Source organism: Panthera pardus, unplaced genomic scaffold (assembly GCF_024362965.1).
Source record: "Panthera pardus isolate Hobbes unplaced genomic scaffold, ASM2436296v1 HiC_scaffold_11, whole genome shotgun sequence".
NCBI lineage: Eukaryota > Metazoa > Chordata > Mammalia > Carnivora > Felidae > Panthera > Panthera pardus.
Window position 1 is genome coordinate 85,980,538 of NW_026526666.1, and position 20,647 is coordinate 86,001,184.

General features: G+C 55.1%; 1 protein-coding gene across 7 annotated transcripts; it reads left to right on the forward strand.

Annotated features, from left to right (window-relative positions):
- Positions 1–902: 902 nt before the first annotated feature.
- Positions 903–20,438, forward strand: FGR (FGR proto-oncogene, Src family tyrosine kinase). 7 transcript variants are annotated; one of them, XM_019432483.2, is made up of 13 exons: positions 903–950; positions 9,392–9,454; positions 10,439–10,671; positions 11,165–11,267; positions 12,085–12,183; positions 15,692–15,795; positions 16,042–16,191; positions 16,895–17,050; positions 17,136–17,315; positions 17,923–17,999; positions 18,246–18,399; positions 19,425–19,556; positions 19,667–20,438. In XM_019432483.2, exons 3-13 carry the CDS (start codon positions 10,452–10,454, stop codon positions 19,873–19,875), a joined length of 1,584 nt encoding a protein of 527 aa, XP_019288028.2. In that variant the 5' UTR covers positions 903–950; positions 9,392–9,454; positions 10,439–10,451; the 3' UTR covers positions 19,876–20,438. The 7 variants fall into 7 exon arrangements, with proteins under 7 accessions (XP_019288028.2, XP_019288025.2, XP_019288029.2 ...); XM_019432480.2 differs by lacking the exon at positions 903–950 and adding an exon at positions 1,322–1,500; XM_019432484.2 differs by lacking the exon at positions 903–950 and adding an exon at positions 1,322–1,500 and having other exon boundaries at positions 10,442–10,671.
- Positions 20,439–20,647: the final 209 nt, after the last annotated feature.

Genomic DNA, 20,647 nt, shown 5'->3' on the forward strand with positions numbered 1-20,647 from the left:
GTTTGTTTGTTAAGCGAATACGTGGACCAGTAGCCAGTTAGGTAGCGTTTGCTGTTGGCTGTGAAGCTGCCCAGCCAACGTGAGACCACCGTTCCCAAGTCCCTGTGTCTCTGCCTCCTCCTGTTTCTTCCTTCCCATCGCTGCTTTCCCTTTGCTAAGAGAAAAGCGTTCTTACCTACATCCCACAATCACAATGGGACGTACCTGAGCGTGTGTGCACAAGCACACTCTCACACACATACACCCACGTCATTCACACACATCCCCGCTCGTACATAGAAACACATGTGCCTGCAAAACGTGTCCCAGTTGTTGATTCCAACATTGCAGTCATCGATTTCATTGCCTATAATCACTCACCCAAGCGCGCGCACGCACACACACACACACACACCACACACACACACACACACACACACACCTGGGCTCACACACCCTCCCTGCCTTCCCACCATATCCTGAACACACCTACTTCACCAAATGGCCCTCCCACACACATCTCCTCCCCAGAGGAGGAGGGGTTTTCCTGGTCCTTGGTTTAAGGCTGAAGAAGTTAACAGTGGAGGGAGGGAGGATTGAACCTCTCCCCTGCCACCCCCCTCCGTGTGTGTGTGTGTGTGTGTGTGTGTGTGTGTGTGTGTGTGTGTGTGTGTGTGTGTGTGTAGGGGTCAGGGATCCCTCCTAGTCAGAAAGGCTGGAACTGAGGGTGACACTCAAGTTTCTCTAAATCTTGGGTGTTTGGGGGAAGCTGACACTCTTCCCTCCCTCGGTGTGGCCTGAGGGCTGATTCCTCTGAAAAGCAGCTTCCCACAAGGGTCCCCACCCTCCCCACCGCCCTACATCCCTGTGCCCCCACGTCTCCGGCTCCTGAGATAGGCAAGTCAAGGCGATTGGATCCGCAGTGGCTCCGGTGACAGCAATCTGAAGTCAGCGGGCTGTGGAGAACTTGAGTAAAGCCTGCCTGCATTTGGTCCTCAGTTTTCCCAGCTGCAAAAGGGGGTGGGGGGGGGGGTGGGCTTCAGTGATAGAGAACAGCTGCTTCTTCACCTGAACTCCAATCAGTCTAAAAGAGCAGGTGCTTCTTGGGGGGGTGGTGAGGAACCTGCCCCTTTGGAGGGACCCCTCGGGGAGGCTGTGCTAAGGGGTCCGGGTCTGGGGGAGGAGCTGGGGAGCAGGGCGAGGGCTGGGAGAGCCGAACCCCGGTAACCCGGGGGAGGCGGGAAGTGGGAGCAGGCGGGCCCGGGATTTGAGGGCCCCTCCCCCCCGGGCAGCCGGCTCGGGGCTGGGGCGGGCCTGTGAGTTCTCCCCGCCGCCGCCGCAGGGCTGCAATAAGAGAAGTCCGAGGCGGCTTCCTCCTCCGGGCCCAGAGCGGGCGGCGGTCTGAGGCCGGCAGCTCCCCAGCTCCCCGCCCCCGCCCCCCCACGGCGTCGGCACTCGCGGCTGCTGGGAGCCCGGCTGGCTCTCCCGGGGTCTGTCCGAGGCGGCCTCCCCTGGGACCAGGTAGGCGGCCGTCAGGTGGGGCCGGACGGGCAGCGCGGCGCCCCGCCTCCGACCCGCCCGCGCCCTGGACGGAGGGCTGCGGGAGGCAGGCTGAACTTGAGCAGAGCTGAGCGAGCCGAGGGCCAAAGGGACCTCACCCCCTCCCAGCCCCCGGGAGAAGGACTTGAGGAGGAAAACTGAGGAGACCTGGAGAAAGAGAGTGATAAAATCTGGAGGGGGGGGGGGGGCTGAAGGAATATTGGGGAAAGCAGACCGAAGGGACCCTCTCCCCCCCCCCCCCCAAATGGTAGGGAAAACGGAGGGAACCTGTAGAGTGAAAGTAATAGAATTTGGAAAGGGGGCTGAGTCAGGGCAGAGGGACTAAGGGGACTCTCCCAACAGGGGCTGGGGGATAAACTGAGGGGACCTTGAAAGTGAGGAACTGGGAAGAAGCTGGAGGGTCTGGAAGAGGGGAACTGGGGGTGGGGGAGGGTGCTGGGAGGACCAGGTGAGAGAGTTTGCTGGAGGAGGTCAAGGAGAACCGTTTCTGGAGAATGCACAATGTGGGGCACAATTCTGGGGGTCCAGGAAGTCCCCCTATCCCAAATCAGCAGAAGTCGAGGGTGAGGCCTGCAGCCCAGAGGGCGGGGAGGCAGCCGAAATCGCAGCCCCCTAAACTTTCCCGCCCCTGGCACTGGTGGGAGGGTCCCGGACGACTAGGGGACTCCTCCGAGGCGCTAGAGGCGTGGGTCCCGGCTTCCTGGGGAAGTCCCCGCCCTCAGCAGGGATGGGCCCCTCTGGGTGCCCCCTGCTCACCCCCCCACCCCCCCACCCCCCAGTGGCGGTCTCGGTCCGCGTTCCCCTCGGGATCCGGGAATTGCTGGCAGCCCCGACGGAAATCCTGCTTTTGACCGCGATTGCCCGGAGGGGCTGTCTCCGTAGCAACCAGAGGGTGGAGAGGGAGAGACCAGCGCTTGGCTGCTGTTGGGCGCGTTGCCCACGCAGTCCCCTTTGGTACCCCCTCCGCCCCCATTTTGGGTCCTCAGTCAGGGGCAGGCTTCTGGACGGAGGAGTAAGGCAATGATGCATTCTGGGGTGAGGATCTGCAGTCGGGGGGAACTGAGCCAGACTGGGCTCTTGATTGCTGTCTGACTTTGGGCCAGTTACAGGGCTTCACTGGGCCTCGTTTTCCTCATTTGAATTATGGGGGGCGGGGAATTACCTCTGCCCCCACTCAGCCCCCATCCCCCCATCCATCCCAAATCCCCAGAATCAGGTGCAGAAAGCAGTTTTTGCACAGTGTCCTTAGAGGGGTTATGAATTATTACTGACCTAGGGGGATGCTTTCCTTCACCTTCTCAAAAGCATGGAGGGGGTACAGAAAGCCTGACAGGGTCTCCGGGAGCAGCACACCAGTGACATCTAGTAAATAAATGTTTATGGATCTGTTGAAGCCCCATACTGGGAAAGTCAGCAGGTTTGAGGTTCGGTCCCCCAACCCCTCTGAGGCCACACCCAGTGACCCCTGAGCCTTTAGGCATCCTTCCATCTGTGGGACCGTGGAAAAGCAGGGCTTTCCGTTCTCACTTTACAGACAGGAAGATGGAGCTTCAGCAGTGAAGGACTGACAGGGCCAGCAGTAGGGATTTGAATCCAGGGCCTCTTGTCCCTGACGTGGTGAAGGAAGTAGCCAGAGCTGAGGCCTCGGTTCCCCCCCTCACTCCTACTAAATCCCCTGCAGCCCTGTGGAGAGGGGAGTGGGTGACTGGGGAATGGGGGAAGATGGTGCGGTGTTCCTGGGCTGCATGGCTGGTTCCTGCTCCCCAGTGGGCCCGAAGCTGTGAGCGAGGTGTCAGGATGTTTGTGACTATGGTTTGGACTTTGAATGAGCATGAGCCTGTGAGCATATGTGTGGGTGTTAGACTGTTCTCTACAGCCACCTGGGGCTAATGTGGCAAAGGAAGTGGCCAGACCTTGGGAGGCTGGGTAGGGGGGACCCCAGAGCTGGGGAAAGAGAAGCCAGGACCCCTTGTGCACCAAGCAGACCAGCAGGCCAGCAGACCCCCTAGTTTAAGGGTGTGGGCTGGTTTAAGGTGCAACCAGGAAGGAGGCTTCCTGTCTGGAAGACTCCTATTCCCTCAGCAACCCCTGAACCACCCATGGCTCCCATCTCCCCAAAACCTTGAATCCCTAAAGACCCTTATTTTAGAAGCTGGTGGGTGACTTTTCAGCAATAGATGAGAAACTACCATTACCCACACACATGGAGAAAATTCAGCTGACACATTTAGGATCATGTGGAGTAAGAGCAGTGTGACAAAGATAGGCCCCCTCCTCCACATCCACCACCCCCCCCCCGCCCCCTCCACCTGGCTCTACCAGGTGGTAGAGTCTGACCGAGGTATGTCTTCTTAGACCCCGGGTGTTCAGAGGTAGGTGGTTGTTAAGGCCTCAAGAAAGGATGGTGTGGGATGGTTAGAGGTTCAATGAGAGCCAAAGGCCTCAGTGAAAAAGATGGGGGTTAGTAAGGACCCTGGAGTTCAGTGAGGGGGGGCAGGGCCCTGGCAGGTGAGAGACGGAAGCCTTCAGGAGGGTCAGGTCTTGGTGAGGGGATGGGGTTCAGTGGGGCCAAGACTTGTGTCCTGCCCCTGGCTGGCCCAGAGCCCCGAAGAGTAGCCGGAACTCTTGCAGGATGGTGGTTTCCGGCTGCTGCCCAAAGTCCCAGTTCCCTCTTTCTGAAATCCCCCCCCCCCCCATTTGACTGAACCAGCCCAGCCCTCCCACCTCACCCTGGGAACTTCTCTTTCTTCTCCACCCTTGCCTGCTCCACCTCCCTGGGCCCTGGAGGGGCTTCCTCATGGGAAAGGAGCGGAAGTGAAAGTTCACTGAGCACCAGCTGTGCGCCTGGTGCTTTCACAGTTGAGCCTCAGAAGCAACCCCACGAGGTAGAGATTTATATTCCTATTTTCTAGGCAAAGAAACTACAGCTCAGAGAGGTGAACCAACTTCCCCAATGTCTCGAGCTAGCTGTCAGGCTGTGTAGAATTCAGCTTAAATCTGTTTCCAGGTCCCACTTGGATACTTGGCAGGGGTTGGGGGTGGGTGTGGAGGGGGGGGAACAGGACATCCTGTGTCTACATCAAAGCCCTGACATGGCTTGGAGAAGTGTGGACCTCAAGAGAGGGTGGGTGGGCCCGGGGCTCCTATGTCCCGGAGTAGGGCTAGGCTGGAGGCAGGCTCCCTGCTGCGTGGCCAGCTGCCATATGGCAGGGGTGGTATGTTCAGTTGGCCAGGGGCTAGAAATATGACGTATACGAGTCAGGGACAGCGTGACCTCCTGCACAGGCTCTGAAGAATGCAGCCACGGTGTGAACTCAACTCTGGACCTGAATTAATGGTCCTGGCTTTGAATCCCCTGTGTGGCTGTTTGACCTTGAGCGAGTCACTTCCCCCCCCCTACACGCTAGAGGGGGATGAACTGATAAATGGTCTCTGGGGGGCCTTCTAGCTTTGCTGCTTGTGGTTTTCAGCCTCACTTGACCACTGCACATTGGTCAAGGGCCACATCTCTTCAAGCCTTCCGAATAACTGCACGGATGCAAATGCTGAGGCTCAGAGGGGCTTATATCATTCATCCAAGGTCCCAGAGCTACTAACATAAAGAACAGGGACGCCTGGCTTGCTCAGTCGATACAGCATGTGACTCTTGATCTGGGGGTTGTGGGTTCAAGCACCATGTTGGGCATAGAGCTTACATTGAAAAAAAAAAAAAGCAAAAGAACAGAGTCGGGTAAGGTCACACAGAGGGAAGTGTTGAAGGCAGGAACACCTTGGTCTAGGAATAGACCTCAGCTCTGGTACCCACAACCTGATTTTGACACAGATGTGGCTATAGACACTGACTCCTGTCGACCAGCTGTTTAAGGGGCATACTCATAAACCGACCCGAGTTCCTGGGGTGGCCAGAATGCTTGTGGCCCCTCTCTGAGCTGCTGGCTCCCTTTCTGGTGTTAGCAGGCAGCCAGTTCAGCTCTGAGAAGAGAAGAGCCTGGGTTCAGATTCTACGGCTGTGAAAATGACGACCGTCCGAGAGAACCTGGGCTTCGCCTCTCAGGGCTGTAGCGAGGATTTAGAACGTGTAGCACAGGGCCCAGCACCTTGTAGGTGCTCATTAAGGGACACACATTATTGCTTCTACCGGGGCTACGAAATAGAACGGTGCCTACGGTGGAATTAGAGCCAAACTGATTGGGGTTGCATTTTAGTCTCCCTCTACTTACTGTGTAATCTTGAGGAAGTTACTAAACATCTCTGTGACTCAGTTTGCTTATCTGTAAAATGGGGGGTAGTAATAAAACCTACTTCCTCAGGTAACCAAATGAGATCATGCATGGGAATTGCTTGGCACAATGCCAGGTGCTGAGTAAGTGTTTAATCAATTGGACATTTTAAAGCATAATCGTTATTAGCCAGACTTCGAGGAAGTCAAATACCCTTGGCTTTGCACCAGTTAGGATCTGCGGGAGAGTCCTAGGGGCTGTCCGTATGCAGATACCCAAGCACAGAGGACCCAACCTGCTTCCTCTGCCTCTTTCCCTCTGCCTTGGAATCTTTCGTTCTCAGTCTTTCTCTTCATTCCTACCTTTCGCTTTTTCTGTCTCTGGCTCTCTGTTTTCTTTCTATTTCTCATTTCTATCTCTCTTTGTCTCTTCCTTTTTCTTTCTTTCTGTCAGCCGGCTGCTGGAGCCAGCTAGGATTGGCTCTGGGGAGCTGACTGTGTGAGTCTCTTCCCAGCCCAGTGTTCGGGAAGTCACCTCGGCTACTCGAAATCAGCCATGGTGGGAATATTTATACCATGGAAATCAGCAAATGCTACAAATCAGGACCTTTTTTTTTTTCTTTTCTTTTGAGAGTCAGTGTACCAGCACACTGCACTGTTTCTCTCTGTGCCTGTCTTTCTCCTTGTCTCTCTGTATCTCTCAGTCTCTGCCTTCTCTTTCTTGGTTTCCCCCATTTCTTTCTTTCCTCTGACAAAGCTTCCTGAGTGAGGGCACATCCAGTGTGGCCCCCTCAATGCCTTGGGCCATGCAGATGCCAAACCCTTGCCCCGCCCCCTCACCTCACTTCCCCCAAACCCCTTGGCAAACTGGTGCCCAGAGAGCCATGCCTGGCCCTGGGCTTCAGTCCCCATCGGGGAGTTCCAAGTCCTGAGAGCTGTTCCCCATTGCCTGCGCCCTTCACTGTCACGTCTTCCTCAGCCCACACAGCCCTCTGCCTCTTTCTAGAGGCTGACGGTTCCTAAACCACCCCTCCCACCCCATTCCAGTCATGCAGAATTTGGGGCTCCCATTAGGCTGATTTTAAAATGTTGTGGTAGGGGGTACCTGGGTGGCTCAGTCGGTGAAGCATCCAACTTCAGCTCAGGTCATGATCTCAATGTTCGCGAGTTTGAGCCCCATGTCGGGCTCTGTGCTGACAGCTCAGAGCCTGGAGCCTGCTTCAGATTCTGTGTCTCCCTCTCTCTCTGCCCCTACCCTGCTCATGCTCTGTCTCTCTCTCTCTCTGTCTCAAAAATAAATAAACATTAAAAATCTTCTTTAATTTTTCAAAAATGAAATAAAATAAAATAAAAATGTTGCAGTAGGGCGCCTGGCTGCCTCAGTCAGTGGAGCATGTGACTCTTGATTACGGGGCTGTAAGTTCGAGCCCCCCATTGGGTGTAGAGCCTCCTTAAAAAAAAAAAAGAATTAAACAAAATAAAAATAAAAATGTTGTGGTAATATTTATCTGGGCATTGTCGGAAGTGGCAACCTTGTATCTATGTGGGGACCCAAGAGGTTGTGCGAATTTGTGTCTCTTACAGAGAGGCGCTCTGTGTGGGTCTGTGACCGGGGAGAGGGGTCTGCAGATCTGTGTCCCTCTGGGGGCTCCGTGCATCTGTGCGTGCTTGCACGGTTGGCTGTAATTATCCGTGTCTGTGACCGGGCAACGGAGAGAGGTGGTTCAGATGCTGGAGCCCAATGTCAGGATTCATCCTGTTGTGTGACCGGGGGCCCAAACTCTCTGTGCGTCGGTTGCCTTATCGATATTAGCAGTACCTCGTGGTGGTGTTATGAGAATAAAACGTGGGGATATACGTAAAGTGTTTAACGCGGTGGCTGGCGCGTAGTGAGGGCTGTAAACTCTGGGTACGCCGTTCTTGTGGAGAGGCTGTGTGTATGGCTGTGTGTGTGTGTGTGTGCGTGCGTAGATGGGTGAGGGCCGGAGGTGTGTGTACGTGGGGAGGTGGGTATCCTTGAAGAGGTATGTGTGGAGAAGAGCTCAGAGTCTCTGTGAGGTGCTGTGTGTAGGCGAGGTAATGTGCGCGTCCAAGAATGTGTCAGGAGGGCTGTGTGAATCTGGGCGTGGCCCCGTGTGCCACTTGAGACGTGTGTGTGTCTTCCTGTGAGAAGACCTCCATTCTCACCCTGCAACCCTTGTTTTCATCTTGTCCCCATCTGTCCCCTCGGTGCCTGAAATCCTTTCCCTCCCTGGGCCCTGGGTGGCCTCACCCTCTACCTGTATACTCTCCCCGGCCCTGACCAGCCTTCAGTGTCCTGGGGCCTTTCAGACACACTGGTTGCGCCCCAGGGGAGGGGTCCCGAGGTGAAGATCCGCAGCGATGGCTTAGTGAGCACGGGCTATTTTAGGGCTCTTACCACAGCCCGCCTTCGCAGTTCACCAGATGGGTGTCCCTCCCCTACACACACAGGAGAACAGTTACGGTGAAGAGTGAGAGGTGCTGGTAGGTCTAGAGTGGGGGTCGGGGCACTGATGTGACAGAGCCATCGGCTAGGCAGCTGGATCTGGTGGAGCCAGGAAGCCTTCCTGGAAGAGGTGAGTGTGCTCAGTAGGAGGGGCAGGATCCAGAGAGAAGAGGAGGAGGCTATCCGTAAGGGAACTGGACTTAGGGGTCAAGAAAGGCAAGACGAGGGCACCCGTCACAAAGGTCCTCAGCCCCTCTGGGAGAAATCAGGGTTCACTGGGTTGGCCCCACCCTACAACTCACCATTCCTCTCACATCTTAGGAAACCGAGCCCTCTCCCCAGCAGTTCCTCTCTAAGTGTTGCAATGGCAGAGTTTCTGGCGGGGCGTGGGGAGCCCTTGCTCAATGATCTGCCTGCCCTGTTGCTCAGAGGACATAGCTACCGGGAAAGCCTTGGCTTCTTTAGGGGCTCCCCAAGGAATCCTGGTGGCCCTGGCTTCTGACCTGGGCCTTTTTTGACGTGGGGGTAGGAACCAGCTCTGGAGGTAGGTGTCCCCCTTCAGTCTGCCACCAGACGTAACCCTGGGGCTGCTGGGGGTTTACGGAGCCCGGGGTGGGCGCGGGGGCATCGTGCAGAGGAAGGGCCAGGGACTGGGGGCCTATGAGTGAGAGTGCACCGCTCGGTAGAAATCCAATGAGAGGGGCCAGTCTAACGCAAAAATATGAGCATCTGACTCCGAGTCTGTCAACCCGAGAGGCAGCCTGTGTGCCTTTGCGCGTGTGCGCGCGCGTGTGTGTGTCCACGCGCGAGAGCTTGGGCTCGTGTGAGAGTTGGTTCGTGTGAGTGTGTTGGTGTCGGCGGGCACGCCCATGCAAGTGTGTGAGGTGGGTGTTGGTGTGTGACTCTGTGCCGGGGCGTGTTACTGTCCGTGTTGGTGAGCCGGTGTGTCAGGTGGATGTGAGTGTGAGAGAGTTGGTGTGGGTGATGTGTCCTGCGTTGAGGGTGGATGTGTCAGCTTGCCAGGGGCGGCAGGAAGGAAAATGAAGGCAGAAGTCATGCCGGGACAGAGCCCAGGCCTGGCTTCCCGAAGAGGGCAAATCTGGCAGCTGGCTCACAGGAACCTTGGCCGAGCCTCCGTCTTCCACGTCCTTCTCTCTCGCCCTCAGGTCTCTGGCCCCTCCCGAGGACCATGCCGCAGCCCCACTGACCCAGGAGTAGGGGCCTGAGGGGTGAGTGGGGAGAGCGGGGACTGAGGGCTTTCAGGGTCAGGAAAAGGGGTGGGGTGGCCTTCCCGAGCCCCACAACCCATCACAGCCCCCTCCTCCTACGTGGGCCCTGTTGCTAGGTAACAGATGGTGGGAACCATAAAGAGGCAGCCTGAGAGGCCAGAGGCTGGACCCACAACAGGAAATGGCCTTGATCCCCCTCCGCAGGGAATCTCCAGGTGCAGACACACAGAGCCCTCACACACGCTCACGCGCCAATACGCCTCGATACATAGACATGCACATACGCAGAGGGAGACACACATATACACCCAGAGACATCCAGACATACTTACACACACACACGGACACACACACACAGACAGGCATATATGCTCCCGCACAGGGCTCTACACCTGGTCATGACGCACAGACACGGAGGCACCTACTCACACAGACCACCTGCATGCACGGAGAGATACACACACACGCACACGCACACACTTGCACAGAAGCACGTACATACGTGTGCAACTGATGAGACATGAACACCCCTGGAGCCATCACGTGCGCAGACACGCACCCACACTCATACCCGCACAGACACACAAACACTCACAAGAGGCTGCACAAACACATATAGACACACACCCACAAATGTGTGTAGTCACAAATACTTAGAGACGCACAAAAGACGCACATGCACCAGCACTCTGAAGAGTGTCACAAAACCACAACACGTTGATGGAACAGGAGGCAAAAATATATGAATCAACCCAGCAGCGTCCCAAAGCAGCGCATTGAGGGTGTACATTCTCTCTCCGAACAAAGCAGCGGGGAGATAGACCCAAAGGTAGCCCTGCCCCGCCTTCACCCCTCACTGGGGGGGGACCCGGAGAGGGGAAACGCATGCCTGTGTGAGTGTGCGTGTGCACGGGTGCACGCGTGTGTGCATAGGGCAGCACGTCCGGCAGGGGCCCCCAGAGTGAGGCATGCCCCATTCTGTAGCAGGGCACCTGGAATGGGCTGTGTGTTCTGCAAGAAGTTGGAGCCGGGGACCAAGGAGGATGTTGGCCTGCAAGGGGACTTCAGGGGCAGTGGGGCTGTGGACCACTATGGCCCTGACCCTACTCAGGCCCGGCCTGTGTCCTCCTTTGTCCATATCCCCAACTACAACAACTTCCCCACTCAGTCCACCAGCACCCCCTTCCTCGATGGGGGCGTCATCAGGGGCATCTCAGGTGAGTCCGGTGGGTGGGAGGCAGGCACTGCTTGGATCCTGGGAAAACCTGGGGGAAAGGGAGACGTCTTTAGGAGCCTCCAGTGTGACGTGGGAAACACGGCCCGGCTTTCAGAGCACAGTCTGAGAGGGAGAGTGTACAGGCCTACCTTCAGAAACCCAGTTTCGAGGGTAGACATAGCTCTGTTCCCATCTGAGAGAGGGACCCTGATGACGGACCCAAGTGGGAAGTCTTGGCGGAGAAGAGGAGTGGGTGACTTGGGAACTCCCCAGGGCGAGTGGGATGGGCTTGAGGGCTTGTGTCCTGAATCCACGTGGAGCCAAGCTGTGAGGCCCAAATCAGAAATCCACTGGACTCCAAAGGCCTTTGGGAACCAGTCACTGCAGCAGTGGGGAGGCATAGAGCCTGTGTGAGGAGCAGGATTCTGGGGGTGCAGTCACCTTGGAGTCCCCTGTCCCATGCCCTACCCTGCTGAGTAGCCCTGACTCTGCAGGGGCTGGGGTGACCCTGTTCACCGCTCTGTATGACTATGAGGCCCGGACAGAGGATGACCTCACCTTCACCAAGGGTGAGAAGTTCCACATCCTGAATAACACGTAAGTAACCAGGTCCCCCAGCTCAGGACATGGCCTGGGCTGGGAACACGACCCAGATAAGAATCCTACCTGGTCCCTCAGAAAGCTCCAGCCTAGTTGGGGACACAGATACGTGACAATAACAACTCTGAGTAATTGCTGCCATGTAGGGGGAGCATGGGAACATAGGGGCACAGAAAGAACACTATATGCGGTCTCCGGGATAGTAGTGATCAGGGCAGGCTTCCTGGAGGAGGTGATTGCTAAGGTGAGACTAGAAAAAACGAATAGATGTTGAGGGAAGAGGTGAGAAAAGAGGAAGAGAGAGTGAGAGAGAATGAGAATCAGTGATGACTTCTGGAAACCACCCGGTGGTTCAGTCTAGGTGGATTATAAAGTACGAGGTGTAGAATGGAGAGAGCAGAAGCTAGAGAAGTGGGTGGAAACAGATTCTGCAGTGCTTTTTAAGCCATGTTGAAGAATCTGGATTTTATCCAGAAGGAAATATGCAGTCATTGGGGGTGGCTGAGGATTTTTCAGTGGGTAAGTGACCGAATTAGCTGTCCACTGCCTACCCAAACCCCAGCCCAGCTGAGGAGCCAGAGGAGAATGCCAGGAGTCCTACGTGTCCCCAGACATGTTGCTTCTGTAGGAAGAAGTCTCTGGGGCAGCTGCAGTGGCTGAGGGCAGAGCAGACAAAAACCCTGGGGTGTGTGTGTGTCCACAGTGAGGGGCTGGCAGGGCTAGTCTCCACCTGACCTTTTGCACGGCCCTGCCTGGCCCCAGGGCTCTCCAGGGGGCCGGGTTGCCACTGACAGCCTGTGTCCTGTGCCTGCAGTGAGGGTGACTGGTGGGAAGCTCGGTCTCTCAGCTCTGGACAAACTGGCTACATTCCCAGCAACTACGTGGCCCCTGTGGACTCTATCCAGGCTGAAGAGTGAGTAGTGTGGGGGGGGTGGGGGTGGCTATCCCTATGGACAGGACAGGACCCTGGAGTCCAAGGCCACCTCTGAGTCACAGCCCCACTCTGAGCCTATCTTCTTATTTACAATTCTGTGAGGTCATTTTGTGAATAAGAGAACAGTGATGATAATGACAGTAAACAATATTTACGTAGCACGTACCATGTTCCGGGCCCTCGTCAAAGTGCTTTCTGTCTATTAACAGAGTTAGGAACTAATCTTATCCTGTTTTATGAATGAGGCAACTGAGGCACAGAGAAATCAAATATCCTGCCCAAGTTCACATGGCTAGTAAGTAGGTGGAGTTGGTATTTGAACCCAGATAGTCTGACTGCATTTGCTAAGCATTCTCCATATTGACTTTCCGTGATAACAACAGGACATGCGCTTTAAAAAATTGTAAAACGCTGAACAATTGCAAGGGGACACTACTTAGAATTAATTCTGTTAAGGAGGCAGGGGAGTATCATTCATGGTGTACCATTATAACCCGAGATGTGCTGACAGGTGCTTTACCGACCTTGAGGCATTTAATTCTCACAAGTACACATTTGATATTATTATCGCCCCCATTTTACAGATGAGAAAACTGAGGCTCGTAAAAAACTTTTTATCTATGTGCACCTATATATACATATATGGGAAAAGAAAAGATTGGAGAGACCAGGACTTGGTGACTAATTTGACATTGGGTGATGGGGAGTGGGAAGAATCAAGGATGGCCCAAAGTCTTCCTGAGGAACCGAGTGGGTGAGGGTGCCATTTGCTAAAGTGGGGAACATGGGAGCGGGTATAGGTACCTGGGTTCTGGGGGTGGGGGACTCGTTGGGGTGAGATTCGTAGAGAGGAACAGCCAGGTGGAGGACCCTGCCAGGAATTGGATTAGGCTGTGCTTTGTAGGAGAGGGGCCCCGCCCAGGCTAAGCCAGGCTGCTGAATTAGCCCAGAGGAAGGGGTATCTTTTCCTAGTTGGCATTAAGGCTCTTCGTTTGCTGCGGCCCTTGCAGAGGCACAGCTGGGCCGGGGTGGAAATCTGGGGCTCTTCAGGATGGAGGTGACAATTAAAGCTGCATAGGAGGGTGAAGGAAGAGACGGAGAGTGGGAAAGAGGTTGGCCCTGGGACCCAACTTTGGAGAAAGCTGCCTTAAAGGAGAAGTTGCTGTTGGAAAACCAGGCCAAGCCAAGTCAGAACAGCCAAGAGGGTGGAGGAAAGATTGCAGGAAACAAGAAAGGGAGTGTCAGAGGCTGCCACTGGGTTTGGCAATGGGGGTGACCTTGGTGAGGGATCTCTCTGTGTGAAGAGGGGGGCGAAGGCCAGACAGCAGGGCCTGGTAGGGAGTAGGAGGTGAGGAAGCAGAGACCCAAGTGTGAAGTGCTTTATCAAGTGAAGGGGAGGTGAGAGATATAACAGAATGTTGATGGCAAGTTAGGGCTTAGAACAGTTTTGGGGGGAAGGAAGAAACATGGGCATATGTAGAGGTTGGTGGGATGGAGAGGCTTCATGTGGGGGCTGGCTGGTAGGGGAGAGATGTCTCTGAGCAGAGGGGAGTAGATGGGGCCCAGAGCTCGGGGAGCAGTGAGGCCTTCATCTGGGCGAAGTGGTAGGAGTCATGGAGGACAGAACGGGTGATGATGCAGAAGGTAGGAGGTTTGGGGGGTTCATGCTTGTGTCCCCACCCTCAAAGCAGTGTCACGAAGCTCTGAGCTCACTCACTACAGTGTCATGGTTAAGAGCAGGGCTGTGGTTAAGAGTGCAGGCTCTTGAGCAGACAGCTTGGGTTCCTATTCTGGCAACACAGCTGAAGAGCGTGTGGCCTTGGGTGAGTTGCTTAACCACTAGGTATCTCAATTTCCTCATCTGTCTAATGGGGGGTGTGTGTGTAACAAAAGTACCTACCTCATAATGTTATAAGAATTAAATGGGGGGGGCCTGGGTGGCTCAGTCAGTTAAGCGTCCAGCTCTTGGTTTCGGCTCAGGTCGTGATCTCACAGTTCATGGGTTCAAGTCCCACGTCAGGCCCTGTGCTGACAGCTGAGAGCCTGGAGCCTGCTTCGGATTCAGTGTCTCCCTCTCTCTCTGCCCCTCCTCTGCTCGCACTCTGTCTCTCTCACTCTCTCTCAAAAATAAACATTTTTTAAAAACTGCAATTTGGGGTGCATCTGGGTGGCTCAGTCGGTTAAGCTTCCAGCTCTTGACTTCATGATCTCAAGGTTCATGGGTTCAAGTCCTATGTCAGGTTCTGCACTGACAGCGCAGAACCTGCTTGGGATTCTGTCTCCTCTCTCTGCCCCTCCCCCACTTGTGTGCTCTGTTTATTTTTTTCTCTCTCAAAATAAATAAAGTTTAAAATTTTCTTTTAAATTATTTATTTTTGACACAGAGAGACGGGGAGAGAGAGAGGAGGGGGAAGGGGGGCGCGGACAGAAGATCCAAAGCAGGCTCTAAACTGACAGGAGCAAGCCCAATGTAGGGCTTGAACTCATGAACTGTGAGATCATGACTTGAGCTGAAGTCAGACACTCAACTGACTGAGCCACCCAGGTGCCCCCGCCAATTTTTTTTTTTTTTTTAAGCTATCATTTGGTCCCAGGAAGAATATCCAAGAGAGAGCAGGAATGCTTGGGCCTGAGGTTGAAGTTGAGACTTAGAAGAACATCCAAATTTAAAATTTTTTATTTTTTTTTTACATTTTTATTTATTTTTGATAGGCAGAGAGAGACAGAGCACAAGTGGGGGAGGGGCAGAGAGAGAGGGAGACAGAATCGGAAGCAGGCTCCAGGCTCCGAGCTGTCAGCACAGAGCCCGACGCGGGGCTCGAACTCACAAACCATGAGATCATGACCTGAGCCGAAGTCGACGCTTAACCAACTGAGCCACCCAGGTGCCCCAAGAATATCCAAATTTAAGAATGTGGAGGAAAAGCAGCAGTCAGAGCCAGACAGGAACAGTCAGAAAGAGGGGAAGAAAAGCAGGAGTGGCTGTCGTGTGGAAGTCACAGGAGGAAAGGGTTTGGGGGCAGGGAGGAGTGTGGGAAGAAGGATCTGAGAGATTGCCGGGTAGTGAGAAAAGAACTAGGCTGGGCAGGTAGACTTCATCAGCCAGTCCTATGGGCAGGTCACTTCCTCTCTCTGAGCCTCAAGTTCCTCATCTGCAAAATGAGCCCCTAGAGGATCAGTAGTGAGATGCATTAAGGGACTGGTGGCACCCTGATGAGGTCACGGACGACGGGGGTCCTCGAGATTTTAATTGAAGAGAAACCCAGAGAATGAGGAGAAGCCTAACCTTTATTGGGCACTCCTGTGAGCCAAGAATTCTACATTCCTGTCTCCATGCTCCTCATGACCAGGCTGCAAAGCAGGTGTATGAGCCCCGTTTCATGGGTGAGGAGCTGGAATCTTGGCTCCTGAGGTGGCTTTTCCCCACAGGAGGCCGAGTTGGGGGTTGAACTGGGTGGATCTGCCTCTTTCTGGCCCTTCCCAACAGGTGGTACTTTGGAAAGATCGGGAGGAAGGATGCGGAGAGGCAGCTGCTCTCCCCGGGGAACGCCCGGGGGGCCTTCCTCGTTCGTGAGAGTGAGACTACCAAAGGTAGGGTCCTGGGAAGGGGCAACTGGGAAGCCGGGCTATTATGGTGGGGCTAGGAGAAGTGGCGAGGGGTTTGGGTCAAGGCCCAGGGCCCAGACTGGGACAGGGATGGGAGGGCAGAGATAAGACTGGGACCGGGTTCAAGGGATTTGGCCATCCACATTCCCAGTCCTCAGGCATTTGAGCCTCTCGGGCTCCCAGATCAGGAGTGGGGAGGAGAGCAGGCTTGAAGGTGACCCTTTCCCACAGGTGCCTACTCCCTGTCCATCCGAGATTGGGACGAGGCCAGAGGCGACCATGTGAAGCATTACAAAATCCGCAAGCTGGACACGGGTGGCTATTACATCACCACACGGGCCCAGTTCAACTCCGTGCAGGAGCTGGTGCAGCACTACGTTGGTGAGGCTGGCCCTCAGGGCTGGTGTGTGCTTCGGATCCCTGAACCAACCCGCTGAGAATTAGGCCCAGGGAAGGAAAGGGGCTCCCAAAGCAGTAGTGCCTGGGGCAGAACTGGAACCCCAGTTTCTGGGTTTCCAGCCCAGGATCCTGCTCTGTAGGATTCCAGAGGAAACAGGGGTGAGGCTGTCCACGTCCAAAGGGTGCCCCCTAATGTCCGAGCTGGGTAGGAGGCTGAACAGGCCTGACTTGCAGGATGGGCTGATGGGTTGAGAGGAAGCTGGGAATCAATGCTCAGGTTTCTGCTTTGGTTGATTAGGCCAAAGATGAGGTCCATGGAAGGGGGAAGGCCTCAGGTCCACATCTTTGTCTGGAATCCCTGACTCCATTTCTACCTGTTAGAATCCCACCTTAACCTTGGAGGCCCAGCTGGAGGCCACCTCCTATGGGAAGGACACCCCCACCCCCACCCCATCCCTGCAGGGATCATCTCTCCCTCTTGGTGCCACCTCCTTCCTTGGACAGGAACATGTTCACCTACTCAGTGGGTCAGGTTGTCTTCTGCCCCAGCCTGTGACCTCACCTGTGGCCTAGTTCCTTTCCACTGATCTCAGGGGGGGTTGGGGGGAGCCTGGGATGGGATGAGGAATGTGTGGGGCATCCTGGCCTGCCTGTGACCTTCAACACCCCCCACCCCACTCCTCAGAGGTGAACGATGGGCTATGCCACCTGCTCACAGCGGCCTGCACCACCATGAAGCCGCAGACAATGGGCCTGGCCAAGGACGCCTGGGAGATCAGCCGCAGCTCCATCACGCTCCAGCGCCGGCTAGGCACCGGCTGCTTCGGAGACGTGTGGCTGGGTACGCAGGTCCCGAGGTCCCGGGGGCTGGGCGAGGGCTTGGGATGTCGGCGAGCCGGTGCTGACGAACCGCGGCCACCTGGCAGGCATGTGGAATGGCAGCACGAAGGTGGCGGTGAAGACGCTGAAGCCGGGAACCATGTCCCCGAAGGCCTTCCTGGAGGAGGCGCAGATCATGAAGCTGCTGCGGCACGACAAGCTGGTGCAGCTGTACGCCGTGGTGTCGGAGGAGCCCATCTACATCGTGACAGAGTTCATGTGCCACGGTGAGGGGCAGGGTCAGGAGGCGGAGTCTGGGAGGGCGGGATTTGGGAGGAAGTTCAGATGGGGATCTCTAGGGGAGGGTTCTGAGTGGCGATCTGTGACGCGACGGGACAGGGGACTCGGTGGAGTCAGAGAGCGAGGCCGGGATGGGTGAAACCGCCGTGAGTGCTGGTAGTGGGGCGGGGCCAAGGTAGACTGGCCGGGGCTGAGGCTAGGTCTGGCGGGGTGGAGCCTCGGCCGAGGCAGGGCGGGAGGGGCGGGGAGTGTCAGCTGGTGGGTGGGGCTTGGGCGAGTAAAGACCGAATCTGTGAAGAGGCGGGATCTGGGGCGGAGTCTGAGTGGGACGTGTCTAGGGGTTCGGAGGAGGACGAGAAATGAGCTGTAGGCAGAGTCCGGGTGTCTGTGGGACCTGGGCCTGGGTGAGACCTATGAGGGATTGAGGCACCTGGCAGGATCCTGGGTGGGGACGGATCTAAGTGAGAGGGCTGAGAACGGGGCGGGACCAAGCGCCGTGAGAAGGGCTCTGGACAGGGGCGGGGCCAAGCGAGAGAAGGCTGGCCTGGAACCCGCGGTAGTCTTGCAGCTGGTTTTCTGAGTTCCTTTCCTCAGGTAGCTTGCTGGAGTTCCTCAAGGACCAGGAGGGCCAGGATTTGACACTGCCCCAGTTGGTGGACATGGCAGCCCAGGTAAAAGGCAGCAGCCTTTATCTCAGACTCCACCCCTATTAATTCTCCACAAATCCTTGTGCCCTCGAGCACCTACCCTATCCCTGGAAGTACAGCCCCATCCGCGGGATCATCTGTGCTACCTGACGCAGAGCACTGCCCATCTCTGAGTCTCAGTGTCCTCATCTGGAAAGTGGGTTTTTCAAATGATCTCTCACACAAGCCACCCACAAATGTTCCCTTCTATCCATACCTTGGCCCCCCTAGGTAGCTGAGGGCATGGCCTACATGGAGCGCATGAACTATATCCACCGCGACCTGAGGGCAGCCAACATCCTTGTTGGGGAACGGCTGGTGTGCAAGATCGCTGACTTCGGGCTGGCCCGTCTCATTGAGGATAATGAGTACAACCCCCGGCAAGGTGGCCTGTCTCTCCTTACCTTCCAAGAACTCCCTATTATACCGAGGGGCTGCCGCAAGGCCCCACATACACAGGGATTCCCCCCGCTCCCAGACTATCCCGGGCACTCCCATCCCGATGTAGTGTAAGAGGCAACTCTTGAGTTCAAATCCCAGCTCCTTTACTTACCAGACGAGTGGCCTTGGGCAAGTCACCTAACCTCTGTGAGCTGTTTTTTCTCATCTATAAAATGAAAACGTCCAGACAACAGGAAGCCAGCAGATATACACCAGGCACTGCCGTAATTCTCAAGTGACAGGCAACAGAGTGGAACGATAGGAACTCTGTAACTAGAATGCCCAGGAACGAATCCTAGCCACTTGTAAGCTATGCGATCTGGGCAGGTTACTTAACTACTCAGTGCCTCCTTTTCCAAATCTGTACAATGTGGATAATAATAGTATCTACGTCACAGGTTTTTTGGTGAGGGTTCAGTGAGTTAATGCATGTAAATCACTTTAAAACAGTGCCTGGCAGGGGGGCCTGGCTAGTTCAGATGGAAGAACATGCGACTGTTAATTTCAGGGTCATGAGTTTGAGCCCCATGTTGGATGTAGAGGTTACTTAAATAAATAAAAACTTTAAAACAAAACAAAACAAAACAAAACAGCGCGGGCATGTAGTAAAGGCCATACAAATGTTGGCTGTTAGTATTAAGAGAATTATTACAATGTTTGTGAAGTACCCAATACTATACTAGATACATAGTAAGTGCTGGCTGCATACCAGGTCCTTTCTGTAATGCTCAGAGACCTCTCTATTTAGGGCCCCCAATCCTAAGCACAACATTCTCTCTCTCTCTCTCTTTTTAAAGTTTATTTAAACAATCTCTTCAACCAACATGGGGCTCAAACTCATGACCCTGAGATCAAAAGTCGCCTGTTCTCCCAACTGAGCCAGCCAGGCACCCCTGCACGCCATTCTCTTAATTCAGCTGTTCCCAGGGACCCCCTCAATGACTTTCCCTTCTCTCCCAATCTCTCCAGGGGCCAAGTTCCCTATCAAGTGGACAGCCCCAGAGGCTGCTCTCTTTGGCAGATTCACCATCAAGTCAGATGTGTGGTCTTTTGGGATCCTGCTCACTGAACTCATCAGCAAGGGCCGAGTTCCCTACCCAGGTTTGCTGGGGTGGGGAGGTGGAAGGGTGGGGGGTCATGGGAAGGGCTTCCTCCCGGTTGCCTCTTCCGGAGGGGCTAGATCCCCTGACTGACAGAGCCCCACCCTGCAGGCATGAATAACCGGGAAGTGTTGGAACAGGTGGAGCATGGGTACCACATGCCATGCCCTCCGGGCTGCCCAGCATCCCTGTACGAGGCCATGGAGCAGACCTGGCGTCTGGACCCAGAGGAGAGGCCTACCTTCGAGTACCTGCAGTCCTTCCTTGAGGACTACTTCACCTCCACAGAACCCCAGTACCAGCCTGGGGATCAGACATAACCTGTTTGAGCATCAGTCACCTTTCTAGGGTACCCACCAATCCCTTCCAACCCCCAGGGCTCCGGTCCCAAAGCCCCAGGCTTAGAACCCTACAGGGTCCTAGCAGGTCAGAGCAACCTGCTTGCTCTGACACCATCGAGGCCAATCCACTCATTTTAAAGGTGGGGTAAATCGAGGCTTGGAGATCATCCCTCACTCTGGCCCCAAGCACTGTTTCTCCCCTTCCTACTTAGACCCCTACCTCTCAACTCTCTTCCCACCTCTCCTCTAACAGAAATGCTTAGACTTAGTCTAGTTATTTATAAAACTGTATATCCTTTCCCTCATTTTCCTCCTATCCCTGTTTTTTTACCCTGTCATCCCGCCCTGAATTCACCTCCAACTCAATTCTCTTGTGTCTGTATTTTGCAAAGACAGGGAAAGTCTTTCCTGCTGGGTGGACACCGTAGTCCGGGACCGGGGTCCAAGCCCAGGGTGAGGGAGAGGCTCGCTGAGGGCTCACCACCTCTCTGAATCATGTGTGTGTTTATTGATTTTGTAAATAAGAAAAGTGATAATATGAATCCTTGAGCCATGAAAATCCCTTCTGTTAGGGCAAATGGTGGCCAGAGGAAGGTGAGTGTGACTGCTTTGGCTGCTGGGAGGAGGGGAAGTTGAGAGAGTGCCCTAACGCTAGGCACGACCCCAGGAAAACCAACATGAACAAGACCTGTCTCTGTTCCGGCGGAGATCACAGCCAGACCTGGGAGAAATCATAGTACTAATAATAACT

Coding starts and splice junctions, on each gene's coding strand:
- FGR (XM_019432483.2), top strand. CDS start 10,452: ATGGGCTGTGTGTTCTGCAAGAAGTTGGAGCCGGGGACCAAGGAGGAT. Junction 11,268..12,084: donor TTCCACATCCTGAATAACAC/GTAAGTAACCAG, acceptor CTGTGCCTGCAG/TGAGGGTGACTGGTGGGAAG. Junction 15,796..16,041: donor TGAGAGTGAGACTACCAAAG/GTAGGGTCCTGG, acceptor CCTTTCCCACAG/GTGCCTACTCCCTGTCCATC.